Source organism: Dromiciops gliroides, chromosome 1 (assembly GCF_019393635.1).
Source record: "Dromiciops gliroides isolate mDroGli1 chromosome 1, mDroGli1.pri, whole genome shotgun sequence".
NCBI lineage: Eukaryota > Metazoa > Chordata > Mammalia > Microbiotheria > Microbiotheriidae > Dromiciops > Dromiciops gliroides.
This window is the reverse complement of record NC_057861.1, coordinates 237,629,863-237,650,014: the sequence shown is the minus strand read 5'-3', so window position 1 is coordinate 237,650,014 and position 20,152 is coordinate 237,629,863. Positions and strand designations below refer to the sequence as shown.

Here is a 20,152-nt window from a genome sequence, read left to right as displayed (position 1 = left end):
ATCTCTGTAGAATTCCCAGGAGGTCCAGGAAAGCATGTGCGGGTCCCACCACAGACCCCTCTCCTCACCCCAGCAATAAGTTCTAGCAAGGCCAATGCTGTTGAAAGGGGTTGAGGCTCACAGAGTCACAGAAATGGCCTAGTCTGGGCACTCCAACAGATGTTACTCACCATGTATGAAGGAAAGATTAAAACTCTCTTGTGCTTGCCACAAGGCCACTGGGGATCATCCAAAAGATTTGGGTCATAATCGATGAAGTCTCCCAGGTCACTACCTAAGGGTCATACACACAAACATATATGTAGAGGAGTCATTAATGGTCTTGGAAAGTCTCTTGATAGAAAGCTGAGCAGGAATTCTGGTAAGCACTGACCAAATGTTGGGTTCATTTCATTTCGTTCCCAACTGGATCACCGGCTTCATGTTCTGATAGACCTGTGCCTGACAGTGAAACTCATCTGCTTTGAAAGTAGATTACCATTCTGGACACTCTATTATTCTCTATTTAAAACATCCTATTGTCATATCTCTGAAATAGGAGATTACTGAACCCCTTAATTCATGAAGGTTGCATGTAAATCCTCCCAGGAGTCATGAACCTGTCAAGGATACAAAATCCACTTTCTGTACTTGAATATTGCATTAATCAACCAGTTACGCAATCTGAGAACTCACAATTCCCTGTGGTTCCTATGACTGACTACTGGTCCATAGAAAGTCGTGCAAACCAAACCTTTCATTTTAAGGGGGTAGCTGCCTGTGACTATGGTCAAAAGCAAACACGGAACTGCTCTTCAGATCTGGAAGGAAGGGGATGCTTTGGAGAAGTTCATTTTCTAGAAATCCTTCCCTGGCAGGGATGGAAGTCATATCTCTTTTCAATGAGCTCTATCCTCATAAATCAATTTCCCCACAATGGCCCATCCTGACTGACTAAGCAGAAAGCAATCAAGATTTCCTTCAGGACGTCAATCCAGTTCCCTGGGGACAACCCAAAGGAGAAGCTGCTCAGATTTGACCTTGCTTGTGCTTTATTCTGTTCTGGTGACCTGAGGGGAAGTCACACTGTAAAAAGGGCTGAAAGTTATTAGTGGAGGGCAATAGCTAGAATGGGATCCTGAGTTACCTGTGTCGATGCTCCCCTGGGTACTGCTGCTTGCCCTTCCTATGGAAAGACTACGATGGCTGGCATTACGAAACTGGGAGGAGAAGGAGGAAGTGGAGTCTATGGTGTTTCTCCGAGTTCCGAAGGCATTGGTGGGTAACAGAAACTGGGTGTAAGAAACAGTCTAAAGAGAGGAAGAGAGAAACAATCTAAAGAGGCAAAAAGTGACTTCCAACAAGGAGACAGCAGGATTTTTTTCTCCCAAGCTAAATCATGATTCCAACACTTGGAGCTGAGATTTCTTCAGCACAGAGAACTCCCAGGATGGGAATTCCCTCGACTCACACATATCTCAACCAATCTATGACTTATTGGTTAAGTGGCAAGAAGTTGCCTTAGGAACACACAAATTGAGTGATTTGCCCATACAGCCAGTAAGTATCAGGGGCAGGATTTGAATTCAAGTTCCTCCATCAACCATTGAGAGCTCAATCAACCATGCCAAGATGCCTCTTTTATGGATTAATTATTAATGATAATTATTAATTAACATCACCCCTCCAATCTTGTCCTTCCAAACACGGAAGTTCAGCATTCATGGATTAAAGTAAATCAAGTGTATTTCTTTTTTAAAGGTAGGGAAAGTCCTGTACATATAATATGCACCCTGTACTAAATGCAATGGGATATTGGGACCTTTTTGACCAGCTACCTGAAGGGTTCATTTCCCAGGCCTCCAAGTGTTTGTAATGAATGGGCCCACCTGGAAGCTACCCTTCCGTGGCAAATATCCCCCCCTGAAGAAACACCTGTATCAACCTCAGAGGAGGGTTTTGTGAAGAATTTACAGCTACTGGACGGGATCCAGCACAGGAGAATTAAATTAAACATGTTCCACAGTCTCTCTCTCTTTCTCTTTCTCTTTCCCCCCTCTTCTAAGCTTTCCATCTGGCAGTCCCAATCAACACACTCTGATTCAGCAGTGATGGAAGAATCCGGCTGCCCTTCAACATAACATGGTGCTTGTTACTGTGTGAAGTCAGAGGTATTGCTAAGCCTCTCAGGGACATGGTCTGAGATGCCAAAAAAAGAGCCAGGAGTATCACGTTTCCTGAGCTGACATTAAGAAGGCAGCTGGAATGCCACTCGCTTGCATTAACACTTAATGAATGTCTTCATACCACTAATCACTACATTCTCAAGCGCTGCATGTTAAGGGGGAGGGGCGCTCCTGGGATGGGTTGAACACTCCGTTGTAAACAGCAGGGGGAAGAGAAGTAATCTACTCTGGAAACTCAAACCAGATTGCTATGAAATTATTGGTGGACTGTAAAATTGCTGCTGGAGCTGGGAGGTCCTAGGATGGAAACCTCAGGAATCGGGCCCTCCTCTCTCCCCTCTCCCCCCTCCAGCCACTTGCATCCCAGACCCCACCCTGACAGGCCAGTGCCCCTGGCCGGCTCAACTGGTTTCAGGATGAGCCTGTGATAACTCATCGTTCAAAGCCAAGCTTTCTCACCTTGCCGTCTGCTCCCAGCTCTACACCTTCAAGGCCAATGATCTCTTTCAAGCTCACAGCTCCAGCAGACTGTCGTCCTCCGTCCAATTTCATATCCCTAGAGGGGACAAGCCAAAGAAAATGCTTTTGTCCACCCCCAATGAAGCCTCCATGCTACTTGTTGCCCAACACCAAAAAGCAAGGAAGCGCACCCCGGACAACAGGACGTCATTTGTTCTCTCTCTTGCAACACAAGGCTTTCTGGATTTTAATTTGTTGTTGTTGTTCAGTTGTTTCAGTCATGTCTGACTCTTTGTGACCGCATTTAGGGTTTCTTGGCAGAAGTACTGGAGTGGTTTGCCATTTCCTTTTCTAACCCATGTTACTGATGAGGAAACTGAGGCAAACTGGGTTACATGACTTGCCCAGGCTCATACAGCTATTATGTGCCTGAGGCCAGATCTGAACTCACAAAGATGAGTCTTCCTGACATCCGACCTGGTATTCTGTCCACTGTGCCACGTTACTGCCCACGTGTCCACATTTTGCCATGCTAAAATAAAACCAATAGGCCCCAAATGCCTACATGAAGAAGTCATACTGAGAGTTTGAGTGTTCCATGTCACTTCAGCAAGGTCTGCTTAGACAGTGAGCCCCAGGAACTGTTTTGGGCCTTTCTTTGTATCTCCAGAGCTTAATATAGTGACAGAAAGTAGGTACTTAATAAATGCTTATCGATTGATCTCTAGGAATGAACTGATCAAATAATAAGGAATAAGGAGGATCATTACTCTTCCCCTGGAAGAGGATCCCTCTGGGACCCAGTCATCTTCCCCTTTCTAAAGCAAGATATGATTGGTTTTCTTCCTGTTCTCTGGCACCAAATAGAGAACCGTAAGGGACCCTGGAAGGCATTTTGTTCAATCCTCATTTTGTAGATGAACCCTTATTATCCTTTTTGTTGCTATTAGCTAGGAGGAGAAAAATGATTCCTGTCCTGAAATATCTTACTAGACTTATTCCTAAAACAAATGACCTAATATAGACATTATGACTATTGTGTTCAGATTTCATTTCTGTATTTGTCACATAGGATCAACTTTCTGCAAAGGGTTATTTCAAGCCTCAACATCAAAAAACACTACGTCAAAAATATCTGTTATTGAAAAATGATCCAACTTGGCATTTTTCTTGTTGAGGAGTAGAGAGGCTATACTATAAAGCCTTGCAGCTTCAACATAATGTTTGTAGCTTATAGGATGCCAGGGTCAGATGAGTGTGGGGAGAGGGGAGATGTTAAAGAAGTAGAGGGAAGGAGGAAGACTGACAGGGAGAAGGAGAGAAAGAGGGAAAGAGATAAGAGAGGGGGAGAGAAGGGAGAGAGAGGGAGAGGGAAGGAGAGAGAGAAGGAAGGGAAGGAGAGGGGGAGAGAGGGATGAGAGAGAGAGAGAGAGAGAGAGAGAGAGAGAGAGAGAGAGAGAGAGAGAGAGAGAGAGAGATTGATTCAGAAAAGTAAAATGGCAAGAATAAGTGGCTCTGGAGTCTAAGGATCTTGGTTCGAATTCTGCCTGTCACTACCTATATCACCTTGGGTAAATGATTTAACTACTTTAGATTTCAGTTTCCTAATTTATAAAATGAGAACTCTAAGGGTCCTTGCAGATCTAAAGCTATGAGGTATCAAAGTCAGAGGTATCAAACGCTTGGCCCAGCACAGCCTGAATTAGATGAAAATGTGATTGGGGAATATTTAACAAAATAAATAGAATAAAATACAGTAGAATGTAGATAATGCCAATATATGGACTAAGATGTGATGGACTCAAAGTACAGAAGGAAAAATATATTTCTGAACGTGACCAAGGCAGAAATTTATCTTGCTTGATGATTTCTATTTGTTACAAAGGCTTTTTTTTTTTTTTTCAAATGAGACAGTTGGAGAAGGGAGCAGGGAGCTAGGGATAGAGATGCTGAAAGGAAAGAAAAGGAGAAAAGAGAAAAGAAAAGAAAAGAAAAGAAAAGAAAAGAAAAGAGAAACAAAAGAAGTTCACTGAAGCAGGGTTTTCCCCTGAGAAACAAAATGCCAGAAGGAATCACAGACAAGGAGGAAAACTTAAAAAAAGTTGAATTTATTATATACCTAAAAAAGAAAAGCAAGCCATATAAAAGAGATATTCTGTTTCTTGTACAATCCTCTTATTCATGGAAGTGATCATTTTAGTTGGTGCTTGCTAACATCTGAATTTTTTAAAAAGCAATAAATGTAAAAAACAAAACAAAACAAAAAGGCTTATGGCCCTGCTTCTTTCGAAGTCTGGTCTCAGCCTTGTCCCCTCATACCTCCACTAGAATCTAACTCTCTCAATTATTTTCTATTTCTCTCTTGCATCTTCAATAGAGGAACTGGGTGGTATAATGTAAAATCAGCTAAATGGAGGGTCTGTCCAAGGATTTATTTTTTTAAGAAAATTATTCTACACAGTAATTATTAATAAAAACAAACATTCAAATACATAAACAAGAATTTAAAATGACTGTACATGAAACCATGAACTTCAGTTGATTAAAAAAAATCATCAGGGATTTAGAGCTGAAAGGGAACTTGGAGCCCATCTTGCCTTATCCCTTCATTTTACAAATGAAGAAACTGAGGTCCAGGGAAGGTGAACTTGCCTAAGAAGTGATTTGTCCAAAGTTATGTGGTTAAGAAAGGAAGATCTGAGTTCAGATCTAGCCTTAGACACCTACTAGCTGTGTGACCCTGGACAAGTCACTTAAGCCTGTTTGCCTCTGTTTCCTCATCTGTAAAATGAACTGGAGAAGGGAATGGCAAACCACTCCAGTATCTCTGCCAAGAAAACCCGAAAATGTTGTCATGAAGAGTCAGACACGATTGAAAACGACTGAACAACAACAAAATTGACAACAACTTAGTGTCTCGTTGAACTGGTGGTCCTCTAGAATCTGATCAGCCCTCAGTAAACTACTAAAACTGAATTTCTCAAGAAAGCTGCAAATCTGAGGACTGGATAATTTTTTGAGGGGGAATTTCTTTCTATCTCCATCACTTTAGCACAGTGTCAGGCATGCAAAAAGCACTTAATAAATGCTTGATGACATGTGGCAGCTCATCCAAGGTACAGAAACATCCTGCGAGGCCCTGCCTGGAGAAGCCAAGCAACCTCCTTGATCATCTGAAGACATGATACTGGCATTTCTTTGTATCAAGCACTGCATGAAACAATTAGTCTTTCAGCTGAGGCTCAAAATCTTTTTTACCACGCAGAGATTTGTCTCTTTAATGTCACATGCTGTTAACAGGAGCTGACTACCACTAGATAATAAATCTATTCACTGGCAGGTAGAAAGGACTGTTAACTAGTGATTATAACTCAAACAAAAATACAGGGAATATAATATTGCTCGATTCATTTAACACCTACATGCCCTCCTGTGATAGCTGCTATTCACAACTGTTAAAATACAGTCCTGTTCTCTAGGGGCATTGTAAAAAGACTGTTAAGGGAGTCCCCTGAACTTGTCTTTTTGAATTGTTATATTATAAAACAAGATGACTGATGTATAGCATTTTTAAAAAAAATCAATATTCTATTTAATCCATGAAGTTGTGGCCCAGTGGGATAGAGTATTGCAGTAGAAAGACTTGGGTTTGAGTACCCCCTCTGACATATGATGGCCATGTGTGACCCTGGCCCAACTTATGTCCAGGAAAACTCCATTGCCTCCTACATATTCACCTGGGAGGGAACTTCTAAGAATTTTTTCCCTTTTTAACATGTCCATACTTCACCCCTGAATTTTAAGGTGTTAGAGATTGGTATTGTAACGGTCTTACAACTAGGGGTATGGAGAGTGCCTTTGGGGAAGATGTCTCCTTCCTCATGGGCGCTTGCTTCTTGGGAAAATTAGAAAGAATTAGAAGAGAATTCTTCTGAATAGCTGTCGCTCAGTCAATGTTTGTTGAGCAGAATAGTTATTTGATAAACATTAAGGACCTACTATGTGCCAGGTACTGCGCTAAGCACTAGCGATACAAAAAGGGGCAAAAAACTGACAGTCTCTGCCTTCAAGGAGCTTACAGTCTAATGGGGGAAATAACAAGAAATATATATATATATATATAAACAAACTATAAACAAGATAAATAGGAAATAATTAACAGAGGAAAGATACTAGAATTAAGAAAGGCTTCTTCTAAATGATGAGATTTTCTTTAGAACTTAAAGGAAAGCAATAAAGGAGGACATTCTAGGCATGAGGGACAGAGAAAATTCCTAGAGCCAAGAGATGTAGTATCTTCTTTGTGGAATAACAAGGAGGCCACAGAATTGAATAAAGGGAAAAGAGATGATTATGCAAAGGCAAGGAGAGAGCAATGGTAGTGAGTTGGGGACCTTTCTCATCTTCCCTTGACATCACAGGTATTATACCAGAAGAACATGAATGGAGGCATTTAGCCAGTCACACATCAATAATGCAGAAGACCTAGGGAAGATGGTAATGAGGCAAAAACACCCCTGACAGATGAAAAACAATGGAATTAATAAAGCAAATGGAAAAACTGATTCTTAACTAGTAATACCTTTGGGAATATAGAATATAATTTCAAAGCATGTTTCTACAGATGTCTGACTTTTCCACATAACATTAAAAATACTTGATTTCCAAGTACTCCCCCAAACCCCCACAATACAACAACAAAACTCCAAACACTAATTCCCTTCCTCATCTCTGAAATGATATTTCTTGCTTTTCCATGTAAGGCTTTGGTGGTGGAAAGGATATGCATATAAGACATATAGTTATGGCAGCTGGGAGAATAAGAGAATAAGGAATGTAGGGTAGGGGAAGGAGATAGTAACTGGACCTGTGATTTCATGAGGATAAGGAACACAGCTGGTGAGAAACTCTGCCTACCTATGTAAGCCAGCATATATACCTTTGTATGTGTCAGAGGTAGGATTGGACCCAGGTCTTTTAGTTTCAAGGCTAGCTCTTTTTCCAGTACACCAAATAGGCAGAAGTGAAACGTGTTACTAGGCTAGATCAATGTTGTCCCATATTTTATGTGAACCGTAAGGAAGGAGTATGGGCATTTGCCAACTCATTTGTTTTCATCTGTCTTTAATTTCCAGCTAACTTAACTTGGTGGTCTCCTCTAGAGTAGCCTTCTGCTCACCTCCCCACTCAGATATATAATCACTAATAAAGTCTCAACTATAGTTCTTTTCTCATTTTCCTCTCTGCCTTCCTCACTCACAAAATAAATAGGCAATAACCAAAAATTATCCTCAATGTTTTACTTTTATATAAAATCCAGTGAAATCATGCGCAAAGAAAGAACACCATGCAGGGAACTCCCATGGCCTGTGGCCAAGGAAGCAAAACTTACTCGATGAAAGATGAATTCTGAGTTCTGTTTTGGTTTTTTTCCCCTTAATGCCCTACTGGTGTTTCCTGCTACATGTAAATGTGATGGAGAAATAAATTGTGATATTTGCTTAGAAGAATCAAGTGTCTCAATATTTCATACCAAACAAATGTTTTCCATTTACTCTTTATTTAAATATCTCCACTCTCAGGACACTAGTTGAATCTTACACTGTTTTAGCTCTTTAATCAGGTTTTATAAAGTGTCTTCTTCGCTCTAAGTTTGTGAAGGAGCTTAGTGCAAATACCATGTCATTTAATCTTGCTAAGCCCCAGGTTCCTCATTTGTAAAATGAAGAATGTACTTCTGGTACAAATCTTGAAGGTTTGTTGTGAGGCATAAGCGAGATAATGTGCATAAGATACTTTGCAAACTTTAAAGCACTATATAAGTGTCAGCTATTACCATCATCGTTGTGATAGAAAGACAGCATGGTGTAGTAGACAGATCTTGCATGGGAGCCAGGAAGACCTGGGTTCAAGTTCTACCTTTTTCTCTCTCACTCTCTTTCAGTGCCTGAGGCACCTCTCTGAGACTCTAAGTTGTTGATCTGCATTGGAGGAGGGAGTTTCCTCACCTTGAGTTCCCTATGCCAGTGAAATCACAGATCTATTCCATTCTCTTACGTAGAGACAGCTTGGTACAGTGGATACCGCACTGAACTCAGAGTAAAAAAGACTTTGTTTCAGACAATTACTGTGATCTTAGCAACTCTCATAACTTTTCTGAAATTTAGTTTATTTTTAAAATGGGTAATTTAAAAATAATTTTTATTTGCTTTTTTTTTTTTTTTTTTGGTGAGGCAATTGGGATTAAGTGACTTGCCCAGGGTCACACAGCTAGTAAGTGTTAACTGTCTGAGGCCATATTTGAACTCAGGTACTCCTGAATCCAGGGCCCGTGCTCTAATCTACTGCGCCACCTAGCTGCCCCTATTTTATTATTTAAAATTCTCACCATCTTATTTATTTTCATTCTTTATGATTTTCACCATCTTATTTATTTTCATTAATTATTTTATTTATAAAGATATATGCAAAGTTTTGTTATTTTAAATTAATTTAACTTAATTATTTAATTTTTTTTAATGATTTAAAACATTATTTTAAAAACTTTTCTCCCAGGGTACTAATATTTGTAAAATACTTTTGGGGGGGGGGCAGGGCAATGAGGGTTAAGTGACTTGCCCAGGGTCACACAGCTAGTTAAGTGACAAGTATCTGAGGTCATATTTGAACTCAGATCCTCCTGAATCCAGGGCCAGTGCTTTATCCACTACACCACCTAGCTGCGCCCTGTAAAATACTTTGAAAGCCTTCCAGGGCCATTCAGTTGATGAGCTATAATTATCATCACCATCCCTACTCTACCAATGAGAAAACTGAGGTTCAGAGAGGTTAATGACATGCCTCTGTAAAACAACTACTATGTTTTGCAGCTTAAGCTCAAATTCAAGTCTCTAAACTTCCAAACCTCTAGATGACATTACATAAATAATAAAGGGTTTATGGAGCACCAAAATCAAATAGTAATTTATCCACACTATCCAATCCCCAGGAGCAACATGGTGGCTAGAGAGCCGGCCTTGGAAGCAAAAGACCTGAGTTAAAATTCTGCCCGTCAGATATTGGTCATGTGTCCCTGGGCAAGTCATTTAAACACCGGTACTGACTCCCTCAGTAGAGGGAGTTTCATCCCAATAAAATCACAGCTCTAGTCCCCATCATAATCTATCAGTAAGGAAACAACTGAGAGCATCTGTCATACAGTGGTCTCATAGCCTGTACTTTGTTCTTTAAATACTATTTCTTCATAACTTCCTACTTTAAAAACTTTATTGGCACAGCGAGTTATTAAGGACGCTGCATTGGAGCTGTGGGCTTTCAGCAGCCTGTTAGGAGCTGTAAATGTTTCATGGTGAGTATTGAGTAAATGCTTCTTGTTCCCCTTTGTTTCAAATCCATTTGGAATCAAGCTGGCCAAAAGCTCTGCTAATGCCATTCTAGGGCTTTGGCATTAAAGCAAACCCTGGACACCTCTTCATAGGAAAAGGAATTATTCTTTCCTGGAGCTGGCTGAGGCTACAGAAAGCATTTACCTGAACCTCCTCATTTAACAGATGATAAAAACAGAGGTTCAAAAAGTTTAGGCAAGGGGGCAGCTAGGTGGTGCAGTGGATAGAGCACTAGCCCTGGAGTCAGGAGTACCTGAGTTCAAATCTGGCCTCAGACACTTAACACTTACTAGCTGTGTGACCCTGGGCAAGTTACTTAACCCCAATTACCTCACTAAAAAAAACAACAAAAAAAACAAAAAAAAGTTTAGGCAACCTTCTTAGAGCCACACAGCTAATGGCAGAGCTAGAAAGAACACAGACTATTACCTGGTGTATACCAACAAAACGTGCACAAAAACTTTCACATGCATTGTTTCATTTGAGTCTGACGACAGCCTTATAGGGCTGAAGATCAGAGAGCTTAGTCTGCGGCCACGCAGAGTGGAAATTTCAAAGGCTGGATCTGAAGCAGAAGATGCCCAATGCATCACCCTATCCTAAAAGAAAGTGTTAGGTCAAGCACCAAGAGATATGTAATTGTCAGGGAAATGGGAATATGTCAGACCTCATTCCCCATGGCACAGAATTTAGCAGTCATTCATTTCCTTCTTATCTGCCTTATATATTCTTCCCAATCTTGATTCTACATAAATCCTTGGTAGATTTCCTTCTGAGTTCAGCTTTTGATCCATGAATTGGAAAATTAAGCTCAATCGAAATTTACTCTGACACTAAAATAACATTATATTAGCTCAGGCACTATAATGCTTGAACAATAATGTAAAAAGTAGAAATTGTTCCATTTGTTGAAAAAAAAAAAACATTTACTGGTTCATCCATGCAAAGTGCCAGACCATCTTTGCCCCCATGGTGCTTCTGATTGGCTGGTTTTCCCTTTCACAAAGATTAGAATGAAGAAACAGATTTAAAATTAAAACAAGACAGAGGAATGCATCTGGTGTGATGGAATGGGCACATTGGATCTGGAGTTGGAAGGACTAGGTTGAAATCTGGCCTCTGCTACTCCTGCGGCAAATCACTTTGGCTCTAAGAGACTTTCTTTTACCTTATATAAAAAGAAGGGGTTGGATCAGAACATTTAAAAAGTCTTTCCTCATGGAGGTGACCAAGAGTTCTCCAAGTTATGCCAGATGAGCCTAAGTATGGGTAGCTTCTAAAGTTGGAAAGGCTTTCAGTACTTACTGACTGCCTGTTTTTCAAGGACCAATCTAGCTAAGGACAGAGAGACTTACCATTCAGGGCCAATTCTTTGGTCATGACAAGCCATGAAACAGTTTTTCCCTAGTCTATATTATTTGAAAACATAAAGGGGGGAAAATGAAAAATCTGTTGGAATACAAGGTTCATTTGAGAAACATCAACATCTTCCCTTGTAAGCTAACTAATATTTGATCAGATTTGAATAAGTTGTAAAACTTCACATTATTGTAACAAAAAGGACTCATCCAGTTCCCTAGGTATGACCTTTAATATGCTTAGGAGTTTCAGGGGTAGAAACTTCAGCTACAAAGAGTTAGGTGGGTATAGAGTGGCCTTTCATAAGCTGTTGTTTTTTTTTTAACCTAACTAGCAACCTATGGCTGGTGAACTTAAAGAAGGACTTTTCCCATCTTTTAGATACTTAGAAAAATAATAATAGCCAACATTTAGATAGTCTTTTTTTCGGGGGAGGTGAGGCAATTGGGGTTAAGTGACTTGCCCAGGGTCACACAGCTAGTAAGTATCAAGTGTCCAAGGTCGGATTTGAACTCAGGTCTTCCTGAATTCAGGGCCAGTGCTCTACCCACTGTGCCACCTAGCTGCCCCTATATAGTCTTTTAAAGCCTGCAAAGCACTTTATAATAATTTCTCATTTGGCCCTCACAGGAATCAAAGGTGGTGGGATTATGAATCCCATTTTAAAAGATGAGAAAACTGAGGATGAGAGAGGTTTTGTCTTTCTTAGGATCACAAAACTAATATGCACCAAGAGCAGAATTTGAACCCTGCTCTTTCTGATTCTGAGTCCAGGGTTTTCTCCACTACACCAAAATGAGTCAAAGAAATATGTTGGCAACTCCCACAATTACTTCCAATGAGTTGGAATCTGGGTCTGGGAATTACTAGCTAGCTGAATAACTCTGAGCAAGGTAATTAACCTCCCTGAAATCTGTTTTTTTCTCCTGAAAAATGAGGATAGCACTTATGTTGTCGTTTTCTTGGCAAGGATACTGGACTGGTTTGCCATTTCCTTCTGTAGCTCATTTTTACAGAAGATGAAACTGAGGCAAACAGCGTGAAGTGACTTGCCCAGGCTCACACAGCTAGTAAGTGTCTGAGGCCACATTTGAACTCAGGAAGATGAGTCTTCTTGACTCCAGGCCTGGTATTCTACCCATTGCATTACATAGCTGCCCTACACTTGGACTAACTACATCACAAGGTGGTTATGGGAAGAACTCTTTGTAAACCTTAAGGCACTATGTAGAAAAGAGTTATTATCAATAAAATGGGGAAATAGCATAATATTTTGGGCTCTCTAAGGTGCCAAGCTTGAATATTATAAAGAGCATATCAAAAGAACAAGGTTTTCTTAGCTCAAAGGCTTATTGACTGCTTTTCTTGACAAGGCACAGTGCTAGGCCTTTGGAAATATAAAAACCAAAATAATCCTTGGTTTCAAGGAGTTTATATTCTGCTGGGGGGGGGGGTGGTCTGCAACCTGTATTGGGATAATAAAACATCACTTCACTTTCGGAAGGACAAAGTGCCTACTAATTGGGAGGGTTGGACAAGGATTTTTCTGGAGGTTCTAAATATTTTTTTGAGGGGGGGGGAGAAAACAAACAAACCAAGTCTGGTCTGCTTTGTAAAAACAAAAACTTTATTTACTTCTCTGGGTGTGAATTAATGTAACCTTTCACTGTGATGCCCAAGTGCTTTGACAAATGTTTGTGCACTCTTCTCATATTACTGAAGAGATAACTGGGAGATAAACCATCTGCCCAGGGTCACGCATCCAGTGGGCAGCAGAGCCAGTCAGAGACCTCAACCTGCTGGCGATCAGGCTGCCTGTTCTGGGCCACTTTCTGATGTGAACTTTGTGTTGTGCCCTTAGCTGATCTAAAAGGGACTCTTGGAAAGCTCTCGTGAGACTGATTTAAGTGGAATTCCCAGGGGTACAGAGATAAAAATCTTTGCATTTTTTCTTTCTAAGGCCATTGTTCTGATCTCTCGCTAAAATGGTGTATAAAAATAAAACAAGCCACTTGGCCAGAAGAACGGCATGAATTCCCCAGTGCTGGTGAGGTCAAGCTTAAGGGAGGAGAGAAAGTTAAGGGGGATCTGTATCTGGGATTAATTTAGAAGACTTAAGACAATCTTTCTGAAATCGGACTTTTCTTCAGGGTCTATGAAATGTCCCGCAAATGCAACACTATTCTCCTTGTGTGTATGTTGGAAGCTCCAGCATTACTTGCAGATACTTTCGGAGAAGGTGAATTGATTGGTTGTTAGTGGACATTCAAACTTCTACTAGGGGGAAATGGATTCTGGTTATTATCCGTAGGCCTAACTTCAGTGGGGAACTCAGGGGATTTAAGATGCCTTGGACATTTTTGTTTGTTTGTTTAGCCGGCTAGGAAAGCTGCTGAGGTCTTTTCAGCTACAGAATGAACATGTGGGGCAAGTGAGGAGTCAGGGTAACAAGGAGATGGTGAGCATGGTTGACTAGGATGGTGGTGCCTTCAATAGTAATAGGGAGATTTGGAAGAGAATGGGTCGTTTGGTGGGGAGGATTGAATCAAATGAAATGGGCAGATGAAATACTCCTATTTTCCAAAGTGGAATATTTCACTTGACATTAACTCCACAATGACAAACTCTGCTCTCCGCTCCCTTTATTTTCTTCTATGTAGTTGCCGCTGTTGTTGAATCATGTTTGACTCTATGTAGACTTTTTCATGGGGTTTTCTTGGCCAAGTTACTGGAGTGATTTGCCATTTTCTTCTCCACTGTGTCCCCATTTTAGAGAAGAGGAACTGAGGCAAAAAGGGGTTCATTCAACAACCTGCCCAGGGTCACACAGTTAGTTCATATCTGAGGTCAGATCTTCCTGACTCCAGGCCTGCTGCCCTATCCGCTGAACCACTTAGCTGCCCTACATTATTCTATATCCCTTTGGCCTATGTACATTTAGAAATGTGAATGAGATGTTTCCATCTTCCCTCCTTGCCCAACATTAGCCACAAACCAATGGCTAATAGGCCCACTGGAAAGTTTGACCATCAATAAGCATTTATTAAGCTATATCTATGTGCCAAGTGCTAGAGATACAATGACAAAAATACAGAGCTTACAAATTCATGGGATTAGATTAAACTACAACCCAAAGATTCCTGAGATGATACAAAATTCTGTCTACATCTCTGAAGGTGATACATTTATTCCATGTCCCCTCACACACCTGGGAATGTTACATGAGAAAAACCAAAACACGGGGGCAGCTAGGTGGAGCAGTGGATAAAAGCACCGGCCCTGGATTCAGGAGGACCTGAGTTCAAATCTGGCCTCAGACACTTGACACTTACTAGCTGTGTGACCCTGGGCAAGTCACTTAACCCTCATTGCCCTGCCCTCCCAAATCTATGAGAAAAACCAAAACAAAACATAACAAATTTATCATCTAATAACATGAAATTGGGGACTTCCCTTTGGTCAGATGGGTGTGAACTGACTCCTGCAGTGATTGTCTCCAATAACACAAGACAGCAAGACCTGCTGGTCTCAACATGGGGCTCTGCTGGGCAACTGCTCTTTAAATGACAATGGCCTAAACCCTGTGACTAGTGAATAATTTAAAAGCCAATTAAATATTAACTCGATTTTCTGAAACCTTCAAAAGAGAGAGAGAGATTTGCTGCACAGCAACCAAAGTTGGGAAACTGGATTAGAAAATGAAATCCGGCTTTGGGGCTAATTTTAATTAAGAGATCCTGCATTCACAGGAACTCAGGTAACCTCCTACTTGCTCTCACTTTGCACATCTAACAAGTCCCACTTATTGCCTCTTCAGGAAATGTCAGGGGCGATTACTACCCTGGCAGGTGGTGTCTGACATTTTAGCCTGGTCTTGCTCTCTTCTATGGAAGCAAGGCAGGTTAACACGATCTAGCCACAGTTCAGAGTAAATGGACCAAAACCCAAGGCTGACATTTATTCTATTAGCAAGTAAGTGGAATGAAAGCCCCTTTTAGGCAGGCAACCCTTCTTCTCTCACAGTCAGCATTTCATCTTAAAGCCATACCTAACCCAAGGGCAACTGGGAAACAATGACTGTCTTAATGCAGCTTACATCAAAATCTCTGTTCTGAAGGCAAGCTCCCATAAACAGCCTGATATCTGCATGATTCATACATGAGGTCACTCCGAGAATTTGCCTCTGTGTGGGAATGAACTTGGTGTGAGAAAAGAAACACAATTTGTGAATGTGTAATTTTCCACCACGATGAAAGATTTTTTCTGGGGGAAGTGGGTGGGGTTGTCTGGGCCTGCTGCTGGCCAGGCAGGGAGCATTCATGCTTGGTGACTCTCTCTAAGAATAGAAGAAGTCACTGTTCCCCATGTCACAATGGGATAAATACTCAGGAAACAGATCCAGCTTGATGTTTGGGTACCAAATGCTCATGACACAAATATCATATGGAAGTTGTTAACAATTCCAAGGAACACCTTGTTCTAGTGGTGAGCCATCTTGGGTCATCATCTTGGTTTAAAAAAATTTTTTTTAATATATGTGTATACCTATTATCTCTCCATATATATAATGTAAATCATTATCATATAGAGTATATTTTACATTATATATAGTATATTTACATCATGTAGTGTATATTGTACATCACATGTGTACAATATATACACACATATATAGTGTACAAATACACACACATTATATACATATACACACACACACACACACACACACACACATATATATATATATATATATATAAATATATAATGTAAATTCCTGGAGGGAAGAGACTGCTTGATTTGTCTTTGTTCCCTCAGCACCTAACATATAACAAGCAATGCACAAATGTTTACTGATGGATAACTGGGTCTATTATGTTTATTGCTAGAGATGAACAATAATAGCTAGACTAGCTACTATAAACCACTGCATAAGTGGCTGTGTAAACAAGTCATGTAAACATGGCTCTTGCAATGCTCCTCTCCTCCCCTATTCCCTGCTTCATCTGTTCATCTCTAAAAACCTGTCAGTTTCTGCTCCTTCCTCCTCTTCTACAGATTTATCCAAAATCATTTTCTTGATAATCCCTAAATTTAGGGAGAATTGCATGACTTTACTTCATGCTGTGGTATCATCTGTCTTCTAAAAGGTGTCTTTCAGGAAAAATAATTAGCATTAACGAACACTTCATTTCCTTACTTCTTTTTTGGGGGGGGGGGTGAGGCAATTGGGGTCAAGTGACTTGCCCAGTGACAGCTAGTGTCAAGTATCTGACTCCAGATTTGAACTTAGGTCCTCCTGAATCCAGGGTCGGTGCTCTATCCACTGTGTCACCTGGCTGCCCTGAACACTTCATTTCCAATGAAAGGCAGGGAGGGTAAGCCATGTCTATAAAGGTGTGTGAGCAGAACTTTGCCATGTAGGTAATTTTCAATTTGCTCTGTTTTTTTCCAAACTATAATTTCTAAGTCAGTTGTTGACATTCTCCCTCCCCCCCCCCAAGAAACAATGTTATTATAAACTAACCAAGATTGGACCCCCAGGCTAGCCTTGAAGAGTCTGATAGTCTAGTGACAGACAGAACTAGCTTGAATTCTAGGCTGCTGAGCTTGAGATGTAAAAAAAAAGGGAGGAAGCAGCAAAATTTCTTCTTGTTTTCCTCATTACTATAGGGATGACTAATGAAAAATTTTGATAATAGGTGAGGTCTGTCCCGGGCATTGTCTCCCTTTCCCTTCCATCCAGCTCTTGGAGGTCACAGTCCTCCTTTCTGTAGTTTATCTAAATTCAGTAGAGGTCCATCACTCATGAAACTGCCCAATAATCTAATTCAACACATGCTTATTAAATAAAAGCACTCCTCACGATTACACTGAGAAGCTGCGTGACAACCTGGGTTCCTGGTTTGCTTCTGAAACATACTGGCTTTGCGATCCTGAGCAAATCATTTAACCTCTTGGCATCCCACACTGCTCCTCAGGTGTGTTACCGGTCAGTCTGCATTGATGGAGGGGCTTTTTTTGTCGGGATTAATGAAATCATAGGTTCAAAAAGAAAAAAAAATGTGCAAGGCACTGGAGATAAAAAAATACAAAAGGGAATCAAACAGTTCCTGCCCTTGATGAGCTGACATTCTACTGAGGGGTTACAGTAACATGTTAACAGGCACATTATACACGGTTATCTGAGGATGGGGAAGGCATTAACAAATAAGGGGATCTGGAAAGGCTTCCTATGGGATGGTACAGCTGAGCCTTGAAAGATGATAGGGATTCTAGGAAGAGGAGTTGAGGAGGGAGAGCATTCTAGACCTGGGGAACCTTCTTGAAGGGGGCTGACAGTCTGAATCAGGGAGGGGGTGCTGACCCTGGGCTGAAATGACAGTTTCTTGGGAAATGATTCCACATAAGCATAACAAGTCCTTCTGAGGGAAGGAAAGCTTATGGCTAGAAATCTTAACAAGTAGGGTCATCTAAGATCCTAATATGGGAAGAGTGCTTACAGTTTTGAGAGGATCTAATCTTAAAATCAGGAAGCAAGGTGGCTCAGTGGATAGAGCCCTGGGCCTGGAGTCAGAAAGACCTCAAGTTCAAATCCAGCCCCAGACACTTACTAGTTGTGTGACCTTGGGCAAGTCACTTCACCTGTTTGTCTTGGAGGCAGCTAGGTGGCTCAGTGGATAGAGTGCTGGGCCTTGAGTTCAAATCTAGATTCAGATACTTAGCAGTTGTATGACCCTACGCAAGTCACTTAACCTCTGCTTGCCTTGAAGGGGGCTAGGTGGCTCAGTGCATAGAGTGCTAGACCTTGAATTAGGTAGACCTAAGTTCAAATCTAGCTTCAGCTACTCAGCAGCTGTGTGACCCTAGGCAAGTCATTTCATCTCTGTTTGTCTTGATCCACTGGAGAAGAAAATGGCAAATCGCTCCAGTATCTTTGCCAAGAAAACCCCATGGACAGCACTGGCATGCTTCACGGGGTCGTGAAGAGCCAGACATGACTGAACAAGAATGTTAGAATAACTGTCAGCCTTGGCACAGGATGTGTCCCATCTTTGGACTGGACTCCTTCATCTGCATCTTAAAATCCTGGGCTTCTTTCAAGGCTCAGTTCAGATGCTGTCTCACCTTTCTCCCCAGCTGTCAGCACTCTTACTTTCCTCAAATTATTTTGTACTTGCCTGTGCAGATATTATTATCTTTCAGCAGAATGAAAACCCTTCTGGGGCAGGGACTGCTTTTCACTTTTGCCTAGTTGCCTAGCACAGACAACCCTTTGCAGGCAGTATACATTGAATAAAATGTTTGTTGAGTAGCTTTGCACTGTCCACAATGGTCACCATCTCCCCTCTCCCCCAACAAAGGCAGGATTTAGAATGGCTTCTTACCATTAACTGTAAGACTTACAACCATGAGTTGGGCTAAATAAGAGCTTTAGGCTTTTCATAAGGACAGCAAGAGGGGCGAGTCAGAAGACAGATCCACTTTTGATCTTAGAGTCACACAGCTGGGGAACTAGCCCTGAATCAGGAAGAGATCTGCTTTGTTGGAACAGGTCTGGAAGAATCACACTCACTGTGTGATTCTGCGCAAATTCCTTTGCCTCTCTGAATCACGGGGAAAATGAGGGGCTTAGATGATTCCTAAAGTCCTTTCTTTCTCTGAATTCCTCTAATTTTATAATTCTGAGTATTCCTCCTTCCCAGATTTAATTCCTTTTATTCTATATTACCTCCTATAAAGTTTTCTCCTTTTTTGGAGATTATTTGTCTCTGAGCCTAGAAGTGACTTCCTTGTTTCTGGAAAGGGCTGGCATTTGCTCTGTAGGTACTTTTGCTCTTATTTAACTCATACTGATGCTTCCATGAAATACAGTCCAGCTTGTGTTGATGATTAGGAGGGGGCCTGAGATAAATGGCTCTTTGACTGAGGATAAATGAGTAATGTCCCCTTAGAGTATTCAATCCAAGCATTCCACTAATATTTAAGTCACTTATCCTGCTTTTTAAACATACTAATCCAAAGCAGAAAGGGACTAAAGAGCTCTGGGCTGAATTCAGGGTCAGAATTATAGTGATGTGTGTATAGGAAAAATGATCACAGCTAGACTACAGAGCTCTACCCCATTCCCAAAGGACTGAGATGGTTTCAGAAAGCTATGCTTTACACCCGTGGTGCCAAAGTCAAATAGAAATGGATCCCAACTCGTGGCATATTGACTTAGAAAACTACAAATTAACATCATCTATTCTTTATTGTATTTATTTAGTTTGTTAAACATTGTCCAATTAATTTCAATCTGGTTCTGACCACACTAGAGTTTTATGGACTATATTTTTCTGCTTTATGCCACTTCCTAGAACATCAAGTTTGGGCAATCTGGCACCTTCCCTTTATATGCCACCTTCAATTTACACAAAAACTTTGCTTTAAGTTATATAGAGAGTGCAGTGACTTGAATGCAGCTACAGGAATTCTGGATAAAGGTTGGCAGTTCCACCCTATCACCTCTAGTGAAGCTAAAGGGGAATCAGGGCCTTAACATTATTTGCCAGGGGGAACTATGGTAGTTGAAAGGCATTACTCACCCTAAATAAAAAAGGAGATAGACTTAGGGGAGTTGCTGCTGAGAAAGCAGTAAAGAATAAAAGAGAGATTTCATTTGACAGCTTATCACTGTGCTGGCTGGGTGTAGCTGTGGGACTGATTCACAGAAGAGCTGAAAGAGCTCTGAGAGTATATATGCTATCTCACAAAAATGCTGTGATCATGCCTTAAGAAAAGGTA

At 41.0% G+C, this 20,152-nt stretch overlaps 1 protein-coding gene across 2 annotated transcripts in view; it reads right to left on the bottom strand.

The window, feature by feature from the left end:
* Positions 1–20,152, bottom strand: part of CABLES1 (Cdk5 and Abl enzyme substrate 1) — a 153,638-nt gene that overhangs the window by 17,630 nt on the left and 115,856 nt on the right. For both annotated transcript variants that reach the window (XM_043975127.1, XM_043975128.1), the window contains 3 exons: positions 2,625–2,721; positions 1,127–1,289; positions 171–274 (listed from right to left, as the gene is read on the bottom strand). In XM_043975127.1, the coding sequence (XP_043831062.1) occupies positions 171–274; positions 1,127–1,289; positions 2,625–2,721 (364 nt within the window). The remainder of the gene's footprint in view (positions 1–170; positions 275–1,126; positions 1,290–2,624; positions 2,722–20,152) is intronic.